The 23,228-nt window shown below is 41.8% G+C and overlaps 1 protein-coding gene across 2 annotated transcripts in view; it reads left to right on the top strand.

The window, feature by feature from the left end:
* FBXW4 (F-box and WD repeat domain containing 4) overlaps window positions 1–22,833 on the top strand; it is a 257,249-nt gene extending 234,416 nt beyond the window's left edge. Inside the window, exons 8-10 of one of the 2 annotated variants that reach the window (XR_013262825.1) lie at window positions 12,481–12,622; window positions 17,746–21,368; window positions 21,456–22,833. Coding sequence is in view for 1 of the 2 variants with exons in the window: in XM_077455342.1 (XP_077311468.1) it covers window positions 12,481–12,622; window positions 17,746–17,883 (280 nt within the window). In the remaining variant the exon portion in view is untranslated. Of the gene's footprint in view, window positions 1–12,480; window positions 12,623–17,745 lie in introns of both variants that reach the window. The other variant, XM_077455342.1, reaches the window with a different exon arrangement.
* The last annotated feature ends 395 nt before the right edge of the window (window positions 22,834–23,228 follow it).

Raw genomic sequence — 23,228 nt, 5'->3', positions numbered from 1 at the left:
CAACAATGGCTCATCAAATCAGGGGGTAGTCAATGCTTTACCCAGGGATTCCATGTTTTTTTTTACCTTTAACATTTTGAATGTTACGTTTTAACATTTGGAAAATCATAACTTCGGTGGACTCCACCAATAATAAAGATAAAATAGGGGTTCATCAAAATGGTGCGTGGAGGGCCTAATTTAACCCCAAGTGGTCATAATGAAAGAGAGCCTTCCCTTTCACTGCTTTTTACCTTGTTATCATATGTTGAAGGACCTGATTCCCAAGAAGTATACCTCGTAAATATATTATTTGTTATAACCTTGTTTTATCCAAAAGATTTTGTTGGATGGCTATTAAAAGCTGAAATCCACTCTTTCCCTGGTCAGGATTGAAAAGGGATGAGTGCAGAGGTCATTGCAACATGACGTAGACAAATGAGCTGGGACTAAGTTTCCAGGCATTCCTCTGTCAATGTCTTCTGTAAAGCCCCATACACACTATCAGTTTTTCTACTGAGTTTTTCCTTCAGGTTTACTAAAACCATGTAGTAGAAGGGCCTGCCTGATTGCATACAAATGGAAACTCCTAAGGTTTGACCTCATATTTTATGGTTTTGGTAAATCTGAAGGAAAAACTGATAGTGGGTATGGGGCTTTAGGGTAGCTGGGCAGTGATATTATGCTTAGGCAAAGATGTGGAGCCAATCTGCCTACCCAAGCCCTTGTACACATGGTCGGAGATTCCGTCGGAATGTTTCCTATCGGAGCGTTTTGTCGGATATTCCGACTGTGTGTGGTCTGCATCGGACTGTTTCCGTCGGAATATCCGTCGGACCAACTTTTCCAACTTGCCGGAAATATTTTCTGACAAAATGCTCCGATCGGACATACTCCGATCATGTGTAGCCTACTCCGACAAACAAAGTGCCACGCATGCTCAGATCAAATTCCTAGACCAAAGCTATTGGCTACTAGCCTGAACGTAATCCCGTTGTAACAAAATAACGTCATCACGTTATGTACAATCGTATTTTCCGACAACTTAGTCCGACCGTGTGTATGCAACATCACTTCCGGACCTCGTCCAGAATTAATCTGTCGGAATAACTCAGACGGATTTGGTCGTCGGAATCTCTGACTGTGTGTACAAGGGCAAAGAGTCCAATGCACATAGGCTAGTTTTGTAACATACTGCTGTATGCATACTGCTGATGCCATTGTGGGAAAAAAAAAACTGCAGTAAATTGTGATTCACCATGAATACTGCAGAAGGAGTGTTTGGGTTACTGAAAAGGAAGTGCATGGAGTACATTTCACTGCTGAAATCAGTATGTGAAATAAGAAGTGTTGATCCAGTCTAATAGAATCCATTCATAGCTATCAGTTTTACAGGAATTCAGAGTTGCACATAGGAAACTGTACAAATGGGATAGGGTTTTATTTACAGGGTAGATACTTAAGAATAACCTTTGTCCTGTATGATGTAGGCATAGCTTTGTTGTAGTGGATCCTTGTTACAATGACCTCATACAATAATTCAGAACTGTGGGCCAATATTGAGATTTAAAAGCGGGAAGGTCTGAAGACAGAGTGCATTGAGAATTTACCTTTTAGTTCTCGGATGATCTCACCTCCATCAATACTCATCAATGTTGTTTTTGTTTGCCCACATGTTAGACTGCATTATATCATATTTGATGGGAGATAATTTTGCTTTGCAAGCAAATACAGCATCATAAAACATCTATTGCCAGTATGGGTTCTCTATTTTTATCTTGTTTTCTTTCTTATTAATGTCTGTTTCCTATAACAGGCTTTTTGTGTTAAAGATATATGTAACAGTTAACTTCTCTTTTCTGCCCTCTTTTTGGTCTGTTAAATATACCATTTGAATCAATTAGCCCTATCTGTTCAGTAAGTGCAAAAAAAAAACTGTTGATCTGTTGAAATTCTGTCCTGTGTGCACTTCCTGTGTTGTCTCTAACAGCCATCTTTGTTTCTATTTTGGACTACAAAATAATTAGTCTTTATGTTGTAAAGACCTGAAAGTGGGAGTGGCTGAGTGGTTTTGCAAAAAAACAAAAAAAAACAGGGAGGGCTGACTATACTCAAGAAAGCTGTGAATACCAACAGATATTTCTTTCTTATCCATTGAGGGACACAGAAATTTATAAGCTGACGAGTTATGCTGCCACCTATAGGAGGTTTAGAACACTGACTAGCCGAACAATTGTAAGCAAGGCCCTGTAATGGCTGTGGGATTGAGCGCTGATATCATTCACTGGGTGGAGCGGTGTGCCCACCTTCTTTCCCACCATTCAGGTTGACGGAGTCACCATTCTGCTGCTGTCCCTGCCTCTGAAGTCCCACATAGATCATTGGTCTCCAGTCTGTGTTCACTGCCTGCCTACAGTGACCTGATCACCTCTGGCTGCCTAAGACCCCAATAAGCACCACTTGTTTGTGAGTACCCAAGGCTTTGCCTCATATTCGGCCTAATTGCATTACCTCTACACGGAAGCAACATTTCTCTGCTGAGACATGAAGAACATAATCCCACTACTACAGTATATCCGGCCATATATCTTGTAAAGTGCGACAGTGAAACAGTCAAGAAAAAAAATTACAGTAGAAAAACATTTAACAAGCTTAAAAAAGGTTTTACATAGTCATGACAGCATAACGTGTGTATGTGTGTGTATGTGTGTGTATGTGTGTGTGTGTGTGTGTGTGTATATATATATTACCCTGTTTCTCCGAAAATAACCCGCCGTCGTGTGACCTTCACATCCACAAATAGCCGATCACTCTGCTCCCTCCCTTTGTCAGCTGAATTCTGTATCCTCGGATTCGGTTGAACCTTTTGTGGTATTTAGTACCCTGCAGCATCCCCCATTGCAGAGGAAACCTTGGCCTATTAGGTTTGCTCAGGACCAGTTCTCACTACTCCTTGGGGGACCCAGCTTTCTGGGGTGTCCCTATAGCTGGTGCTTAAGTCTGGTTCTCTGGAACCAATGGTCCTTGTTTTTTCAGGGTATCCCTCTGTGAATCAGCTTTTTGAGTTGCAATCCATTGGATCCATTGGATGTCACCCAGGTCTTGTAGGAAGTTAACCTCAGGGAAGGTTTGGAAGTCCTCTACATGACAGGACAGGTGGCCTGGTTCCTATGCCGGTTGAGAAATTTTACTCTTAACCACACTGACTTTCTTATTGACCGTGCATTGGCTCTTGGCTTTGCTCAACCAATAGCCTCCTTACCAAATAAAGAGGTTTGTGCACATGGGTGCTCCTCATCTCCTGCATGGCAGGTAGAAATCATCTGGGCTTTGGGCTCCCTTGAATTGCTAGCAGCCAGAACATGCTAGAATCCCACTGAAGGTACCCCATTTTGGGATAAGGTATGCCCAGAGGCCCTTGTGGGACCTGATCATTTGGAAATTGGCCTTCCTTCTGTGGCTGATACTGCAGCCTTTTGGGAAAGTTTCTCTAAATCCCTTCCTTGGTCATGCTTTTAATCAGATAGATGTTCTTAGCAGTGTGGCTAGCGTCCCTGCCCCTCACTCATTGACTATGGATGCTTTGTTGGAGGTCAGGATATTCTTAGAACCATATTCTGTGCTCAAAGATAGGTAGGTCCAGCAGAATTGTCCACTGTCAGACCTAGTGACACTTCTGAATATTAAGGTGGATAATTTTGCCCTTCTACTTGTTTTTTTCTTGTGTCCCCTGTATTGCAATGGGTTTGCAATATACCTCTTCCCCTCCCCCCAGCACCCGTGTAGGGGTACCTTTCATGCACCCTATGTTCTTTCAATCAGGGCTGACTTTAGGTTTGGTGCCCTTGAGTTCTTTACCAGTTTCAAAAGTCACATTTCCTTATGGAATATTACACAGTGATGGGTCCCAAGTTCTTCAGATATCTAATTTGAGATTGGGTGCATGACTGGGCAACCTAATTCGTATCATGGTAGATAAGATTGACTATTTCTGTATTCCGGTGTCCCTCAGTGGTTTCCAAGAAAAAAGATTTTGACGTTAAGCACATAAATCCTATTTTCTTATTTAAAGGGCTAAAAACAGGGAAATTTGCATGTATTGCAGAGATGTATTGCATTTGTTTTTTGTTTTATTGTGCTTTAATATAATCTTTATTCTATCGCTCTATGCCTAAGTAGGCATTATAAATCAGGAGATTCTGCTTGCTGGGCTCTCGTGAATCAGTTCTAATTGATTATTTATCTATTGCTATTATGTGTAGGAAGTCGCCTATCAAAGAAGTACAAAACAGATGGAGCACTCCTGAGCTTTACTGTCTCAGAGACCCTGAATATTGGGAAGAGAAAGAAGAGAAGCAAAATCTTAAAAAATACACTGTCCTGTAGGTTCCCTTTGTATCCATAATGTGGAGCCTCGGTTCTACATTTCGGTGTGCACTCTGACACCTGCAAGTAAAACCAAAAACTTTTCCTCATCGGTTGAGCCATAACAGTGGCCTTTGATTGTTTACACAACAGTAGTAATATGTACGGGTGAGAAGCAAATAAAGAATCCACAGTATAGTTGAAGTATACAAAGCCCAAAGTATTTTTATTTCATATTAGATAGAGAAGGAGAGAGTTAAGGGATTTCCTGTCCTGAAGACTAAACCGGAAGTGAGAGGCTGTTTTTCCAATGTGAGGGACAGTTATCATGAAGACAAGTGTTCCCATTTTACAATTCTATTTCTGTTCTGGTGGCGACTCAAAGTTTTGGATTTACCCTCACTTTCATTTTTCTCACCACTTTATACAAATCTAAAAAAAAAGGAGTTTGGCCTTTAGTTGTACGTTGTACTTTAAGCTGGATTTGTACAATAGTTTACAAAAGCAGAACAGTACTGTTCTCATATTTATGGATGAAATGAAATATTTACTATTTGGAAGGATCACACCAGATTGAGAGGGATAAGCGGTAAGGTTATATCTATGTTGTAGACTTCAGTACACTGGCTGCTGATACCACAGAGGAAGTGAAAGTCATTGAGCAGTGAGAAGCTGGTTGAATGTTATTGATCCATGTGTAAAGCGTTACTTAGGGATTTCCTGTTGCTCAGCTGTTCTTGACCTATGAATGTGGGAAATATAATCATAAATACAGTAAGTAACCTTACACACACATAGGTTTATTTCTCTATACATACTGTACTGCTTGTCTTATATCTGCTTTGATTAACAAAATAATATTTTACAAACTGAGTTTAGCTTAAAATAAAATATTTCAAGCTTATTATTATTATACAGGATTTTTATAGCTCCAACGGTTTGTGTAGCTCTTTAAAAATGGAGGGAGACAGTACAGTAACAGAACAATTCAATACAGGATGAATGAGGGCTATGGGAGGAGCCGTGGACACGTAGCGGCCGTCGGCTCGCGTCCTTTCCCCCCGCCGCCCCCGCCCATGCCTCCTGATCCACCCGCCCCGCCCACCCGCCGTCAGCTGTTCGCTTCCACGAGGCGAGCGGACGCCCCGGATCAAGCCAGGAGAGAGAGCGAGCGGAGAATGCTTCCTGTGAAGCGGAGACACAGCGGTGGGAAGGTGGCTCTGTAGGAAGCCTTACGCCCCCCCCTCCTTTCAGCGGAGCAGGCTTGACAGCACGGACCTTCTATACCCTCCATAGGTCGGTAAGGCAAAGAATTAGAGGGTCATTGACAGAGTGGAGGAGCAGTGAGAGGTGAGCAATCGTATGGATGAGTGGAGGGGAGATGGCCCGCTGGAGATTTGGTCATCATCAGTGATCAGAAGTTATCATTCTAAAGACCTCTCTTTGAAAGCGGTAAGGTACATACATGTATAAGCTGGTTAACGATTGCTGCTAATGTGACATCTACTACCTGTCTATCAGTGTACTACCAATATCGCCTGATTAGTTGGACACGGACCTTTCCACCCCTGCACAGGCCGGCAAGGTTATGAATGAGATAATCAGCGACAGAGTGGAGGAGCAATGATAGCTGAGCAATCTGTGTGAATGAAAGGAGGGGTGATGGTCGGCTGCATATCTTGTCATCATCATTGACTAGAAGCTGTTATGGTAATAACTTCTCCTGGAAAGTGGTAAGGCGGATATATATATAAGCACGCTAACAACTGCTCTTAATGTGACTCCTTCTCTGGAACTATCAGATTGTTACCAACACTGCTTAATTAGCTGGATATAAACCCTGCAGGGGGAGGAATGATGAGAGGTGAACAGATGGACATTTGAAGGATTAATAATCAGTAATGCTATGCGGAGTTTTATTTCTTTTTCCTCTATCTACAATTTTAGATAGAGACATAAAATAGCGGTCGGGTTGGGGGCTCATTTCACAAATTGTCGGTTCTTCGCCCATTGTGCACCCAGCACTCCCTGACAGCAATCTTGTCTTGTAGCTGCCTGCAGGCATACAGGTACAAGGGAGTGAGGTATCCCGCCCCCAGAAAGTGATCTGAGCAACCCGGACCCCATAAGAGTCATAGGGAAAGGGACAGGGCCTGGATCTGGGTGTCAACCTGCAACAAAGGAGAATGCCGGGGAAGATGAATAAAAGGGGGGGTACGGGACCTGTTAGCCCGGGGGGGATACAACGATACTTAGTGGGGGAGATAAGTGTGTTGGAAAGCAGCCAGGAAACCCCTAGCCAGAAGACATCAAGAAAATCAGGTGCAGGCACGAGTAAAACTATAGACACGGGAGAAGTGCTGGGAGCAGGAAAGCCTAAGGACGTTGGCCCAACTCGTACCAGGACGGGGGGGGTAAGCTCCCGAGATGAAGATAAAGGGAAAAAAAGGGAAGAACTGGGGAGAAAAGGAGAGGCTACCCCCCTACCCGAAATTCAACCTGAAATCCAACCCGAATTAGAAGGAGCCCTAGTGCTGGCAGACCCACAAGTGAGCCTGAGCATGCTGAGAGAGGTATTTACAGAGGCATTGACCAAGGTTGAAACATCACTTAAATCTGATATAGCCGGGATTAAGACAGATATTGGCCGAGTGCTAGGAAGGGTGGAAGAGTTGGAGGAAAGAATGAATGGATATGAACAAAATATGAGGGATCTAAAAGAACAAGTGAAATTAGCCCAAAAAACAAACAGATCGATCTTATATAAAATCGAGGACCAAGAAAATCGCGGAAGAAGGAAAAATTTAAGGATAAAAGGCCTAGAAGAAAAATTTAGGAATGAAGAGCTCCCTAGGGTGATGCAGGACTTGTTCAATCCCATTAGGGGGTAATCTCTCTCTCAAACAGGGTTTAGGTGCTCTCTCTCCCGCTCTCTCGCCCCCCCCTTCTCTCTTCCCCCGCGTCGACCTCCGGTGGGGGGGGGATGTTTCCCTCCCGGAGGGGCGGGGGAGGAGAGGAGGGGGAGGGGATCAGTGAGATATGACAAGACTGAAATTGATAACATATAATGTAAGGGGTATAAGTACTCCCCAAAAAAAGTTCAGAGTTAATAGGGAGTTGGAATTGTATGGAGCGAATGTGGTCTGCTTGCAGGAAACACATTTATCACACGAGGCTACAGGGAGATTGACGTCCCGGGGGTTCCCAACATGGTTCTACGGTGACTCTACAACATGTAACGCCAGGGGGGTAGCAATAGGCTTTGAGAGAAGTGTTAGGTTTGAAGTCGAGAAACAGATGGCCGACCCGGAAGGGAGATTCTTGTTTATAAGAGGGAAACTATCGGATGGAATATACACCTTTGCGAATATATACTCCCCAAACAGGGACCCAGATAAATTTTTAAGGAAGGTTTTGGAACTATTAGCGGAGTTTAAAAAAGGTAAACTGATAGTAGCGGGAGATCTGAATATGAGCATCGACCCTCGAGTGGACTCCTCAGCCGGGTCCCCGCGATGGCCGGAGCTTAGATATAAAAAAATAAAGGCCCTGCTCTTAGAATTTCAGTTGGTTGACGCTTGGAGGATTAAACATCCGAACAGCAGAGACTATACTTTCTACTCCTCGGTGCATGGGACATTCACCCGAATTGATTATGTTCTGATTGAACATCAAATGCTCCCAGCTCTCAAAGATACAGTAATAAAATCTATCTCCTTATCTGACCACGCTCCAGTCATGGTGCAGCTGGAGCTTGTAATGGATCAGGCTAAAAGAGAGACATGGAGATTAAATGAAGCTTTGATCCAGGACCCAGAAACTAGAAGCAGAATTGAAATAGAACTAGAAGAGTTTTTTATAAGAAATGATTCCCCTGGGGTTACGAGGAGTACGATATGGGAGACCCACAAAGCATATATACGAGGTATCCTAATAAGCATCGGGACAGGGAAAAAAAAGGAAATAGGGAAAAGGCTACAAGATCTAAATAAGGAGATTTGGGAACTGGAGCAACAAACTAGATCAAAGGGGATCCCAGAGAAAGTAGAGCTAAAAGAGAAGAAGCTACAATTAGAAGAACTTATGGAGGAGGAAAGGGTGCGAGTCAACCACTGGGCAGAGAGCATAAGATACCAGGAGGGGAACAAACCTGGGAAATGGTTAGCGAGAGTAGTGCGGGAGAGAAGGAATGCGTCTTTCATACCTAAAATTAAAAATGAAAAGGGGGAAATTAAGCACTCCACCCCTGAAATAGCGACGGTCTTCCATAAATATTATAGTCTGTTATATAAGGTAGGACAGGGAATGGAGAAAAACAGAGCTACTGAGTATTTAAAAGGGATAGATCTTCCTAAAGTCCCAGAGGAAGAGCTGGAAATGTTGGAGACCCCGGTCACGGTAGACGAGGTGGCGAGGGCAATAAGAGGGATGGCAATAGGGAAAAGTCCAGGCCCGGATGGGTTTCCAATTTTATATTATAAAAAGTTTGAAAAGATATTGGCCCCCAAATTATGCGAGTATATGAATGCAGTTGCAGAAGGGGAAGATCTGAGGGAAGAGGCATTGATGGCTTACATAACTTTGATATTAAAGGAGGGGAAGGAGCCAACAACCCCTGGGAGTTATAGACCAATCTCTCTTCTGAACACGGATGTGAAGATATTCTCAAAAGTGATAGCAGAGAGATTGAAACCGTTGCTCCCCCAATGGGTCCATAAGGACCAAACGGGGTTTGTTATGGGCAGGGAGGGGAGGGATAACTGTCTTAAAACCCTAATGTTGATTCATGGGGCGGAGAGCAGTGGACCCCCAGTCGCCCTGTTATCGGTGGATGCTGAAAAAGCATTCGACAGGGTAGACTGGGGCTTCATGTTTGAGACTTTAAGATATTTGGGGTTAAAAGGAAAAATATTACGATGGATAAAAGCATTTTATTCCCGCCCGTCGGCAAAAATTTAAATTAACGGTAACCTCTCCCCGGTAGTGAAGCTATACAATGGAACTAGACAGGGATGCCCCCTGTCTCCAATGCTGTTTATACTCGCCTTGGAACCCTTGTTGGCTTCAATTAGGAAGAATGGAGACATAAGGGGGGTGAGAATGGGCGGAGAAGAGTATAAGATCTCTGCGTATGCGGATGACATATTATTTTATGTATCGGATCTCAGGGTGACTTTGCCAAATATAATCAGGGAGATCCATAGATATGGGAAGCTGACAAATTTCAAGATTAACATGTCAAAAACTGAGATTCTGAACATAACGGTACCAAAAAAAGAACAAGAGGAACTCCAGAGGTTCTTCCCCTTCATCTGGTGTAGGGAAGATTTGAGGTACCTGGGAGTAAAAATCACACCCACATTGTCATCCGCATACGCAGCTAATTATACAGATATATTGAATAGGGTGAAAGAATGTATTAAACGCATGAGATATAAGCCCCTGTCGCTAATAGGAAGAGTAAACGCGTTGAAAATGTTTATTTTACCAAAACTGATATATGTGTTTCAAATGATCCCAATAAAAGTTCCGCAGGAGTTCTTTAGGAAACTCCAAACCCTAATTTTAAAACATATATGGGGACGTAGGAATCCTAGAATCTCATATGCGACTCTGGAAAGGGGGAAAGTAGAAGGGGGATTAGCCGCCCCGAACTTTAGAAGATATTATCAGGCAGCAGTAATCTCACGGGTGGTGGATTGGGTGTATGATAAAGGCGATAAAGGGTGGGTAAATATAGAGAAAACACAAAGTGGAGTTAATTTAGGAAAAAGGATCTGGATACCTAGGGACTACCGTGACTTGGGGAGAAGCACTAACCCACTAACTACTAATTTGTTTAGAATATGGGATAAAGTGGGCGAATTAAATCACTGGCAGCACAATTCACCTTTAATTTCTTTATTAGACACAAGTTTTTTTAAACCAGGGAAGGAAGAATATGTTTATTTCACAAGATGGGCAAAAAGGGATGATATTTCTTTGAAAGATGTGATGAACGGGGACAGAGTTTGTACTTTAGGAGAAATAAGACAAAAATGGGGATGTAGGAAATTAGACAGCTGGAGATATGCACAAATTAAACATTTTGTTCAGGCGCTACCCCGACCACTCCGCGGGGAAGGAGATCTTAGACCTATGGAGAGAATACTTTCAGACCCGGGCTGTAAAAAAAAAAGTTTGTCCAAAATCTATAAAATTCTGGAGGAGGAAAAGGAACCAGGAGAACCACTGTTTTTAAAAAAATGGGAAGAAGAGTTAGGTACTCTGGGAGATAAGGAACGTAGAAAGAAGATTTTAAGAATAGCAGGTACAATATCTAAGGACAATATGTCAGCGGAAATGTCATTTAAATTAATGGCAAGATGGTATATTGTCCCACAAAGAGCGCATAAGAGAAGGCCGGACATATCAGCACTCTGCTGGAGGGGTTGTGATAAGGTGGGAACTTTTGCACATATCTGGTGGGAGTGTGGTAAGATTGGCCCTTATTGGGAGAAAATAATAGGAAACATCTTCCAGATAACAGGGGAACAGGTAAAGAAGGATCCTTGGACATGTCTATTCCATGACACAGATAAAACAATAGGAGAATATAAAAATTCATTGGTACCTCACTTATTGATTGCTGCAAAAAGCCTGATCCCAAAGAGATGGGGCTCTGTTGAACCCCCATCCATGAGGGAATGGTTAGCTAAAGTAGAGTGGTTAAGATCAATGGAGGAATCAATATTTAAAAGAGGAGATCAAGTGGAAATTTATCATAGCAAATGGGGAAAATGGTTGGAGTATAAGAAACAAGGGAATGTCCCAGAATGAGTGGTCCCGAGGGGAGAGGAGGGGGAGGGCGGGAGAGAGAGACGGAGAGAGAGAGGGGGGGGTTGGGGAGGGAGACCTGAGGGGGAGGGGACGGGAAAATATAAGTTTATGGAATAGGAAGCATATTTTTGTAATATTCCTACTTTTTCGAATTTCTTTAAAATAAATAAAAATAAAATTGAGGAAGATGTTAAAAAAAGAAAAAAGGAAAAAGGATTGCATGTGATGTCAAAGCAGCACTGCCAATAGGCAAAATAGTGGCGATAAGAAGAAGGGCACCCAAAAATCACAAGGGCGTAAAACTTGCCACAAATTTGTTGACGAGAGATTATGGCGTGCTATAAACTGATGCAAAAAAAAAAAAAAAAAAAAAAAGAACAATTCAATACAGGAGAATCCAGAGGGCCTTGTATGTTGTAGCTTGTAGATACATCTGTACATAAAGCAAGTAGAGTCAAGTTGAGCATCATCTGCAGTGATCAAACTACAGTACTTAGAAGCTAAATTGTACTTTTGGTTTAGTTTTGGATAGAATAGGGAAGGATTCGAACCCCATTACGTTTATACTGCTGTCTATTTCCCAACTGGGATGATTCACACTATGCATTTGTTCTGGTGACCACTGGGACAGAGAATTATCGGAAATCTAAAATTTCGAACAAAGATCAGCGGAAGTCTTCCAATTGACAAACCTGTTTTGGTGACAATTGTTCCACTTTTTTATTTTCTGCTCCTGTTTACATGAATTTAGTATGCAGCAGAATAATCAATTAACAGTAGTCATGGTTAAAAGTGTCTAAAAGAAAAAGAACTGTCTGGGCTGCCAATAGCAATCAAGAATCCTCCATTCCATGTCTTCAAGGAGATTAATTAACATAAATATAAATACTGATTTATCACGAAGGCTGACCATAGACGTTTTGAATTTTGTTTGATTCCACTGCAATTCTAGCTGTGTAAAGCCCTGCAATCAGAACCCAGATTTCTATTTAAAAATCATTAGTTAATACATACTTGCGATCGGGAGCTTTCCAATCATGTGACCACTGTGACTGCCAATCAGATGATCAGAATGGCCGCCTCCGCCTCCCAGCATTTGGAACCTCTTAAAGGGCTCGGAGGTGGCGGTGGGAAAAGGCTAAAGATGCATCACCCATCATACTAAATTCTTCCAAAATACTTTTTTATCATTGGACTGCACTACCTATTATGGCAGCGTTTTGACCAAAATGACACATTCTTTTAGTATGTTAGCAACAGAATAGAAGTAATGCCATTATATGATTGTCTTCCTTAAACATGGATTTTTCTTTTCAGGAGGTGTGTGAAGGAATGGGAGGAGCCTCATGACAGTGTTCTCTACTGCATGCAGAGTGATGGGAATCACATGATAGCCACTGGATCGTCTTACTATGGAGTTGTGAGATTGTGGGACAAGAGAATGAGCCAATGTTTACAGGTATGGTTAGAGGTCTGTGCCAGCCATAGCTACCTACGGTATATACTTGGTGCTGGGGTGAATGTGGTGAATCTCTGCTGATTTCCATCATCCAATCATGTGCAGGCAAAAATTTATTTTATTTTTTTTTATCTTCTTTGCACCCGATTGATATTCTTCCCAGGGCAGGTCTGGGAAGATGGGTGCTTGACACTCTCTCACCTCATCTTGAATCTCCAGGCTGGGTGCTCCCTCACCTCTCCAGAGTCCTAACCAACCACTTCCTCACCCACCGTCGTGTGACCTTCACATCCACAAATAGCCGATCACTCTGCCCCCTAACAAGCTGAGCTGTGACCTTTGGGGCGGGGGAGGGAGGGCAGGCCTGCGGCACCCTCCTCTGTACAGTCCATGTTGGGAGTCTGGGACCTGACCTCATTGTCAGTGTCACACAGAGCAGTAAGTAAACTACACATATGGGGCCACCGAGAGCACCTGTTGTGGTGATCAGGATGGACCGTTATGAGTGTTCAGCAGCAAATGTACAGGGAAAGGTGATCAGACAGTACATGGGACGGTTCACTGGGCAGTACACAGGGTTGTGCAGTCTCTGACATCTCCTGTAGTAGGCTTGCAGTCTCTTACATTTCCTGTAGTATGCTTGCAGTTTCTTACATTTCCTGTAGTATGCTTGCAGTCTCTGACCATCTCCTCTAGTACATCTGCAGTCTCAGACAATCTTCTATAGTATACCTGCAGTCTCCGACAATCTCCTGTAGTACATCTAAAGTCTCTGGTCATCTCTTGTAGTATGCCTGCAGTCTCTGACCATCTCCCGTAGTATGCCTGCAGCCTCCAACCATCTCCTGTAGTGTTGAAAGTATAGAAGAACCCAGAGGATGCATAGGCCTAGCACATTATCCTGAATACATGTTGTATTTAATAAAAATGGAGGTGAATATACTTACAAACCAGTACTTGTGTCATAGCATTATCATAAAATCATCCGCTTAAATCCAAATGCGAAAATCCACAACACATTGGCTAACGCGTTTTCAAGGTTTCCCTCTTCTACAGAGCCTACAGAATGTGTCCATTTCACATACTTATATATGGTGTACTGACTCAAAAGGTAGTACCCCTTTATGGGTCAGTCTCATTATTTCATTGTGCCCAATGCGATCAAAAGGTTGGTAGATAGATTAAGGCCCCCTTCACGTTTGTGCGACATAAGTCGCGTGATTTTGCTGCAACATTGCCATGACTCTGACGGAGACTCAAAGTAATGCCCGTGCAATATATAGGTCCCTGGACTCCAAGTTGCACCAAAGTCGGACCAATGCAGTGCAGGGACCACTTCAAAATCACTATCACCCAAAGTCACACAGACACGAATGGCGCCCATTGGAAGTCATGGCGTACGACTTGTCATGTGACCCCGCAGTCCCAAGTCGCACAAGTGTGAAAGGGGCCCAAGTGAAATAAAATAACATAAAATATCTAGTATATAGTGACCAGTTATACACTGACCAGAATAGAATATCAGTAACATGAATAGAATAGTAACTGACACATCCTGCAAAGTCATTCCTGTACACTGAGGCTGTATATGGCTCTAGTCACCCTTTTTCCTTTAATTGACATAGTTTCTTTATGTTATTGCTCTTTGGTTAGTAAATAATATAAAAGTAAAAATTGTATGCTATGGAAGGGACTCAATTAGAAATCTGCACCCTAGAGACAGGATCTCGAGTTCTACTGAATTTAAAAGGAGATGAGCTAAAAAAAGATAAATCAAATAAACTAGCATGACATGTAATATGGTATTTAAGGGACTCATAATACCTATAAAGGCAATATTTGTGGGGAGGTTTGTAAAAATTCTATGATCTTCTGCTATAGTGAAGGAGAAGATGGTATACACATTTATATGCCCACCACGAACCATAGAGGGACGGATGCGTGTACCTAAAGGCATACACAAATGTGCATACCAGTGTACGCACGTACATACACATCGATTCACAAGTATGTGTGTGTACTGAGGAGACACTAGAATTGTGTCAATATTGTGCACTGACGTACTAACGGTAACCACATGGATGGTGGTTTACAGGGTGCCGGAGCTCACGTAAGCATGAGCCATGGAACCACCCATGCACATGTGTGCCCAATCACCTATATCTTTAATGATATTCACATTCTAAGGGGCATACATATTGAGCACTAAGTTGGAGATACCTAATTGATCTCAAGGGGGTGCAGGTTTATGAGTGGGTATACAGTAAGAAACGCTTGACTGTATGACAGTTTGAATAGGAGTTGAGGACCAGCCTGTAATGTCCTGAGTACAAATGGCAACATATATGTATCTTTTATTAGTTACATGTAGCCCATGTATATGCATGAATCCATGCGCATGCCCACTAGAGACATACGCATGCATGCCAGTATCTGCATACATATATATATGAGCGCACACACATATGTGCACATACATACGCATTGATGCACACACACGCACACATATGCTACATCTACCCTCCCACACATATACAAGCTCGCCCTGAAATGTCCTGGCTTATTGGACTACTCCATGTACTTCAAGATCTTCATTTAGGCCCACAGGAGCCAAACCTCCTAGGGTAAATATCCAGTAGATTTCAGTTCTGCACAGCTTTTGGAATCTCCTGCCACTATCTGAATCGCTGCCTATTGCCTCTATTCCAACGACTCTTATGCTAGAAGGACTTCCTCCATGATGTTCTTTAAAATGTCAGGGGACTGAGTACTTGTTTTTGTTTTTATTTTTGTTTGTAAGTTTGTTATCTTCTTTGCTGTTAATGATGTTGCATTTATGCTCTCCAAACCTCACTCTTAGTGGGCGTATCGTGCGTCCCACATACAACAGACCACAAGGGTAGATAATACCGTAGACCAGGTATGAGGTTCCACATTTTATCTACTGTTTAATCTTGTGGTTGCCCCCATCCTTCCCCATTATGTCCTTTTTTCGGTGCCATATGAACATACAGGTGCCACAGTTATTCACTCCACACCTGAAGTTTCCTCTCTGATGGAACACTGATGGTATTCGTTTTTGCATTACTATTCATGGTGAATTTAAAGGTTAGCAACCAGAGTACCCTAAGGGTTAAACTGAAGGAGGGACCTAGATTTACATCTAAGTTAATATTGAATCCTTGTCTGTCTTCTCCCCAGGTAGTTTACTTATCTTATGACAAGATACTTTATATAATACTTCATATAGTATTCTATTTTCATCCACTTGAGTTTCCCTAAGCATGTTGTTAGTTTAACATATTTGGATACAATGCATTTACAATATTTTGTTTGTTTTGGTTTTATGTAGCACACTTTTCTTCCCAGCCAGGCTCTTAATGGGTTAAGGGCCAATTCGCACACAAATACCGTGACAGACGTTTTACCTCATTGTAAAATGTTTGTCACTGCAGGGATACACAGGAATCATTTTCAGTGTTTACACATTGTGCTAACATTCTGTTTAAATATCAATTGTCTTAGTTTTTAATAGGGGTTTTGTCATTTTTCCTGTTGTCAGTAAAAATGTGCTCTGTCAGTAAATGTTTCATGTTTTGCCAATAAAATCAGTCGCAGATTGTTGGCAACGCTATTTCAAGTGTGCACACACACAGCAGAATCGTAGATGGACAGCACAAAGGGCCAATGACAGCGGTGGCCTGGCTCAGATAGCAGGGTGACTGCAGCCAGTGCTAGTGGAGCAAAGGGAAGGGCTCTGGAGTATTGCTGTGCCTGGCTGGGGCTGTCCTGACTTGTGTGCTTGAACTGGCAGTGGGGAAGAAAGGTGACAGTGGAGGGGAGGGAGGTGCTTGCTGCCTCTGGACACCTGACAAAGAGCTGCACCAGGAAGACAGCATTTGTGTAAGTCTTACTTGTCCTGTAAGACTTCTCTATTCCTGGCCGGTCCATCTACTGCATGCGACATGACTATTAATTTTCCCCTAGTAGCCCATCCTCGGGGATGCTGCTCACATTGGGCTTTGTTTCTACCTGTACTCAGTTAACCTTCATAGCTGTGTGTGCTCTGCTCATTGCTAGTAACAAGCGCTAGGAGTTTTCTGTCTATTGGTGGGTCCCCTCAGCTCCCTAGTCCATGGTGTGTTGGCAGTCAGGAGATGATGTGCTGTAACCTTTAGCAACCAAACAGGGAGCAGTATTAATGTGCAATAAGCTCTAGTAACCAATAAGTGACTGGTAATGATGTGCAGTAACCTCTAGACACCAGTGAGCGGTAAGGATGATCAGTAACCTCTAGCAACCAATCAGTGCCTGGACCAATTCTTTGTTTAAAGGGGGGGGGGGGACACAAGAAAGTGTTTGCTCAGGGTCGAATCAATATTAAAAAGAGCCTGCACTGAAATATCACTTTTTTTTTGTTTACCTTTATAATGAAAAAGGTTTGGTCTGCCCCCCCATGCATCTCACTCACCTAAGCCAGTGACATGCACTGTACTTCCTGTGCATAGTTTTCCTTTCACAAAATAAGGAGGGGTTAGGCCTAGCAGTATGTCATTGGGAGGTTGGCCTGATGAGCCTGAAAAAAACGGTGGCTTGCGATGACGTCAAACAAAGAACATGGTGGCATGGGACCCAAGTTCTGACAGAAGAGAAGAGGATCTCAGCAGAACAATGTTGGATCCACTGGGAGGGTGAGTATCTGAATTGTGCAGAACCCACAATCCGGTAAGTAGTGGTTAAAAAAAAATGGGAGGCAGGGTGAAGATCCACTTTAATGCATAAAGCAGTTCCATGTTCCATGTGTATTTCACTAGTATATCTGCATATACATATATAAATGCAGAGACATCTGATCACACATGTTTGACTCCCATTAGAGCTACAGTATGTCAGGTGCATCCTTCTGGATGGAGGTCCTGAGGATGACCTAAAATGTAAAGGATGGATCTGGAATGCCCCATAGGGACTCCGTTCGAACTTTGGTTTGTAGTGGGACAAAGAAGCCTGCTCTACCGCATATAGCCTGTTGTTCATTCATTACCTACACGGCAGATGAATACAAAATATATTTATTTTAAGAAAAAGCATGTTTTCTTATCACTGCATATTTTTTTCTATTTCAGTCTTTCTCCCTGTCATCTCCAACAAGCAGCCCAGTGTATAGCCTCCGATTTACTACATCCCGCTTGTATGCTGCTTTGGCGACCACACTTCAAGTTTTGGACTTCACTGTTTCCAGCCCACAGTTCACATCCATGTAGATGATGGTGTATACCTCAAAACTGGGATTTGTGTATGATATACAAGGCATCTCTTCCATGTAAAAGAAGCCACAAAAAAACATTCTACAGGTCCCAACATCAAAGACTTCTTTTCTAATGTAAAAGTCATCATATGCTTGCAAAAAAATAAATGTAAAGATATTTTCCAATGTAATTAGTTATGGTAAATTCTAAATGTGTACATACATATGTGCAAGGGTTTTCTATCTATAGGAGCTGAAATTAAGATTGGATTTCAGCTTTGTTTCATATTTTTTTTAAATATATTCACTAAACTTGCCAATACACATGAATATCAGGAACTCATCACAATTTTACATTGAAGTTTAACTAAAATTTAGGTTTAAATCAGGTAAATGCATTCCAGGGACATCACAACAAAGGTTGAGTATAAATGGCTGTCCTCTGATAAAATACTGTAGAGAACGGCCCTTGCTCTCTTTTCGGAAGCAGGGATCTTTCTGCAGAGGTCTGACACCCCCCACCTCCCCCTCCCCCCTTAGTCACACCCATACCTTAGCAAACGGCAAAACTCATTCTACCTGCTGATTGATTTCGATCTGATCAGTAAGGTGTCAGACCCCTTCAGAGGGACCACTGCTTCCACATAGAGAAAAAGCAACGATCCTTTTCTCTAACATTCTGGCAGGGGACAGTTTTTTTCTGCTCAAGCTGTGATTTCTTTCTAAAGAAAATAAACTAAGGCTGGCCATACATTATACAATTTTCTTATTTCATTTCCTTTAGAATTACCTTTTAACTATGTAGTGCAGGAGCCTGCCTGATTGCGTACAAATTGAAAGTGTTTAGGTTGAAGCTCATATTATATGGTTTTGGTAAATCTAAAGGAAATTTGTACAAGAAAATTGTATCATTTATGGCCAGCCTAGGACTTTGATGTTAAACTGTAAATTCAATTGGCTTTTAAGATTAGGGATGCTGTTCTGCACAGATTTGTAATGTATGCAATTGCATGATGACCACATACGCAAATAAATTTAGCTATTACGTGACCACAAATAAACATGAGGCAGAGACGTGTGTATGCTTAATGATCAGTGTCAAAAAAAAGTCTTAAACTTGAACTCCAACAAAATATTTTTTTTTTACTTTGGTAAAGGAGGAGAACATAATTAGTACCTCTGTCGGGTTTTATTGTTCTCTGTGTCCCTTTTGGGAAAATTTTGACTTGCCTTTTAGGTGGTCACCAGGACAGGACACAATAGGCAATCTATACGATCAGAACTATTATAAAATACATGCACATAAATGGTTTTCTTTACATGTTGAAACTTTTTAAACATATATTTCTATTCTATCTTTTCATGGACTTTATATTTTTTAGAAAAATCTATAATTTATAGCAGGATTTACTTATTTTCATATGCTTTAAAAAAAAGAAGTGGCCTTGCACAAAAAGATGCAGACCTTTTTTTTTAACATACAATACTTCGGCTATATCATTCAAAAATAAAATCATATGTATGTAAATCTTATACAAATTCTGGGAAAGACGTTTGCCCCGGGATGTAGATGATAGCCAACTAAATGTACAAAGCAGAAAAATAATATTTATGCTATTTTATAGGATCTGAAAACAGATTAGAAAGTCAAGCAAAGCAGCAATGATATTCTGTACAGAGTTTCAGTTTAAAGTTGAATTCTGGGAAAATGGCTAAATACACAGTTGAGACACATGTATGGAGCTGTGTAAACTACCAATTGGTTTATACAGGCAGTCCCCAAGCTACAAACATCCGACTGACATACGACCCATATTTATAAATGAAGGGAGACAAAAGGAAGTGAGAGGAAACCCCTAGGAAGAGAAATTCATCCCTGTAATGCCACGTACACACGGTCGGACTTTCCGACAGAAAATGTGTGATCGGATCTTGTTGTCGGAAAATCCAATCGTGTGTGGACCCGACTTTTTCCGTCGAAATATCCGACACAAAGTTTGAGAGCTAGATCTAAAATTTTCCGACAACAGAATCCGATCATTTAAATTCTGATCGTGTGTAGACAATTCTGACAAAGTGCCACGCATACTCAGAATAAATTACGAGACGAAAGCTATTGGCTACTGCCCGCTTTATAGTCCCGTTGTACGTGGTTTACATCACATCGTTCTGAACGGTCGGATTTTCTGACAACTTTGTGCGACCGTGTGTATGCAAGACAAGCCTGGGCCAAAATCGGTCGGAAAAAAAATCAGAATGTCGTCGAAATGTACAGGGCATAAGCGTTATTATGGGAAAAGAGGATCTCCACTGACGCTTTATCACCAATTCACAACAACCCAAAATTTTTAAAATCCAATTGTCACAGAGACAGAAAGTGAGATGAAATCTTCTGTATAGGGGCACAGACAGCAAAACAAACATTACAGGGTGTTAACCCTTCCCTATGCTGTCCGCAAAATGTCAAAATATTTTTTTGGGGCTGGAGATACACTTAAAAAAAAATTCTTGTTCCAACTTACGTACAAATTCAACTTAAGAACCTTGTTTGTAACGTGGGGACTGCCTGTATTTCTATCCATTCAATCATAAGAGTAACGCAGGACAGCTAGGCTGGTGACCCAACTTTTCTATAGGCTGGGTTCACATTAATGCGAATTGGATGCGGGTTTTGGATTGCATAAGGGTCCTGTGCACCTTTTGGCTGTTTCAGGTCCGAATTCAAGCAAAAATTGGAGCCCGATTTGTCCCTGAAATGGAGAACAGGGACGCATTGGACCCCTGCTGCAAGCCGCAGACGAAGACAGTGTGAGACCCAGCCTTACTGCTGTTAGAGCTAGGTCACCTCTCTACCTCCAGCCTGTGCTTGAACAGCAGCTGACCCATGAGGCTCAGCCTCCTTCTGTCTCCTCCTGTCAGCATTTTCTTTATCAGTATAATTGCATGCAGCACATATGATTGACTCCAAGAAAGCCCCACTTTCTATCATACCGGGGATTACAAGAGACTGATATTAAGACAAATCCAGATAATTACACTAATTTCATTCAAAATACATTGAATTACTTGAATACTGTACTGTGTGTATTGGTTGTGTTTTTATATCTGCCTGGAGTTCAGCTGTAAGAATCTTGGTTTCCATGATAACCGCCCAGGGACATCCACTTTTACAATATTCATGCTAACTTTGCTTATGGCCAAGGCTCCAGGAGCAAGCCAAGAGAACTATAAGGTAAGACCCTTTTCACACTGGAGTCGCTGTCGCATATGCGCTAAAGCACAGTTCGATTTAGTGGCGTTTTCCAGACGCTAGCGGAGCGCTTTTAACCCCAAAGAAGGGGTTAACCCACCCCCCTTGTGGCGCTTTGGAAGCGCTGCCCATTCATTCCAATGGGCAGGGCATTTTGGTAGCGCTAAATGCAGAGCTCCAAAACTGCCCCAAAGATGCTGCTTGCAGGACTTTTCAGAACATCCTGCAAGCACACTGCCCCAGTGTGAAAAGTCACACTTGAATGAATGGGGGGTGGTTTTCAGGTGCTTAGCTTATTTCCAGTGCTAAAGTGCCTGAAAACCACCCCAGTGTGAAAGGGGTCTTAGGGTAAAAGGACTACAGGTGACCACCTGTTGATCAATGGATCAGTATCTTTAAAGAGGGCATTTAGTAATTGTTTGTGTGCATACAGCACCAAATAATATAGTTAATTGTAATGGTCTGTGTCCCATTATCTGCAGGCTGCTGCTTCTTGCTGAAATATCCTTCCTTCCTTACTTCTTTTATGGCCACCCAATATTGCCTTGAGTAGATATCTTCCAGTGCTGTGAGAATCAACAGCCACTACCGCTAAAAAGTTGTGCCGATTATCCACCCCCTTTCTGCCCTCTTCACCATTCAGAGTTCAAACTACTATTCTACAATGCAAGACATTCTGTGAATGAAGGAGGAGCAGTTTAATGACAGGATCTCTACTAATAAGCAGCGCAAACTTTCAGACTAGCAGCAGCAGTTATTACCTCTCCCATCTTCTGAAGATAGACACTCAGGGCAGGATTGGCAGCCATAAGGGAAGCACTGAAGGAAATATTTTAAGAAGTATCAGCCTGCAGGTAATGGGATACACATCATTACAGATAACTAATTTATTTGGTTCTGTACCCCCCCCCCCCAAAAAAAATGAATAACCTTCAGCTCCAATATTTTTTTTAAATAACCTATAATATCAGTAGATTATTGTGAATTACATTTGTAAAACCTGCTCCGGCTTCAAACCAGGCAGTTCCAGTACTTTGCAAAAAAAAAAAAAAGTAATCTTGGTCACTTCTTAAAATTCTAAAAGGTACTACTCAACCGTGATCTGTAAATTATACGCAGGTCAGAACAAGCATTCAAAGTAAAGAAATTGGCACGCTTGCAGCCTGTGTGAGTTTTATATCTGGTAGGGTCAATGGGGTTGATTTACTAAAGGAACACAGTATGTTGATTTTGCAAAGTTTCACTTATAGCGAATGAGGTGATGCCTTGCTGACTTAAATCACCTGTAATCTTTTGTGAGCAAAAACCTGTTGTTTTTTTTTTTTCTTCTTGCACATGACCTTGTTTATTAAGCTAAGTGTACATTTCGGCAAAGTGAACAAGCTCTACTTGTTTAGTAAATCAACCCCAACTGGGTATTTGAATATGTGGGAGATGCCCAAAGATAAAAATCAATGGTAAGATTTTATTTTCTAATCTGCTCTACAAAGATGATAGCTGAAAATTTGTTGTTACAGGAACAGTTCTCTTGCCTTTTTTCTCATCATTTTTAAATCTTCACTGACATTATTAGGATCAGAGGTTGTTTTTGTATCTGTGCTACTTGGTTGTTTTTAGGTTTGGTTTTTGTGTTTGTTTTTTTGTTGCTTTTCTATGGTTATATTGCATCCACACTAGATATTTTGTTTCTTTCATTAAAATCATATGAAAGTATAACTGCCAATTTGTCTCTTTATAAATGTCTTCTCTGACTCACTGCTCCATTAATCTGTCCATTTGGTTTAATATGACTGACATACTGAATGATGCTTGTGATATGCAGAAGATATGCAAAGGTCATAACTACTACACCTTGATTTCTCCATCATGGTTATTTATAGCAGATGCTATGTAGAGATTAAAAATGAGTCAAGTACTTTTCTTTGGGGCAGAATAAGATCTCACCAGGCCCTGTAGGATTGGACACCTCAGCCCCAGTGGTGGTTGGTGCACAAAATTTTTAGGGGGGCGCAAACAAACTGAAAAATACTGAAAATAAACATGAATTGCAGCCTCACTGTGCCATAAAATGCAGCCACTCTGCCATCAAACACAGCCATTGGGCCATCAAT

Source organism: Lithobates pipiens, unplaced genomic scaffold (assembly GCF_037356315.1).
Source record: "Lithobates pipiens isolate NorthernLeopardFrog02 unplaced genomic scaffold, aLitPip1_a1.2 Scaffold_25, whole genome shotgun sequence".
Lineage (NCBI taxonomy): Eukaryota > Metazoa > Chordata > Amphibia > Anura > Ranidae > Lithobates > Lithobates pipiens.
Note: the sequence above shows the minus strand (reverse complement) of the source record. Positions and strands in the feature narration are given on the sequence as shown.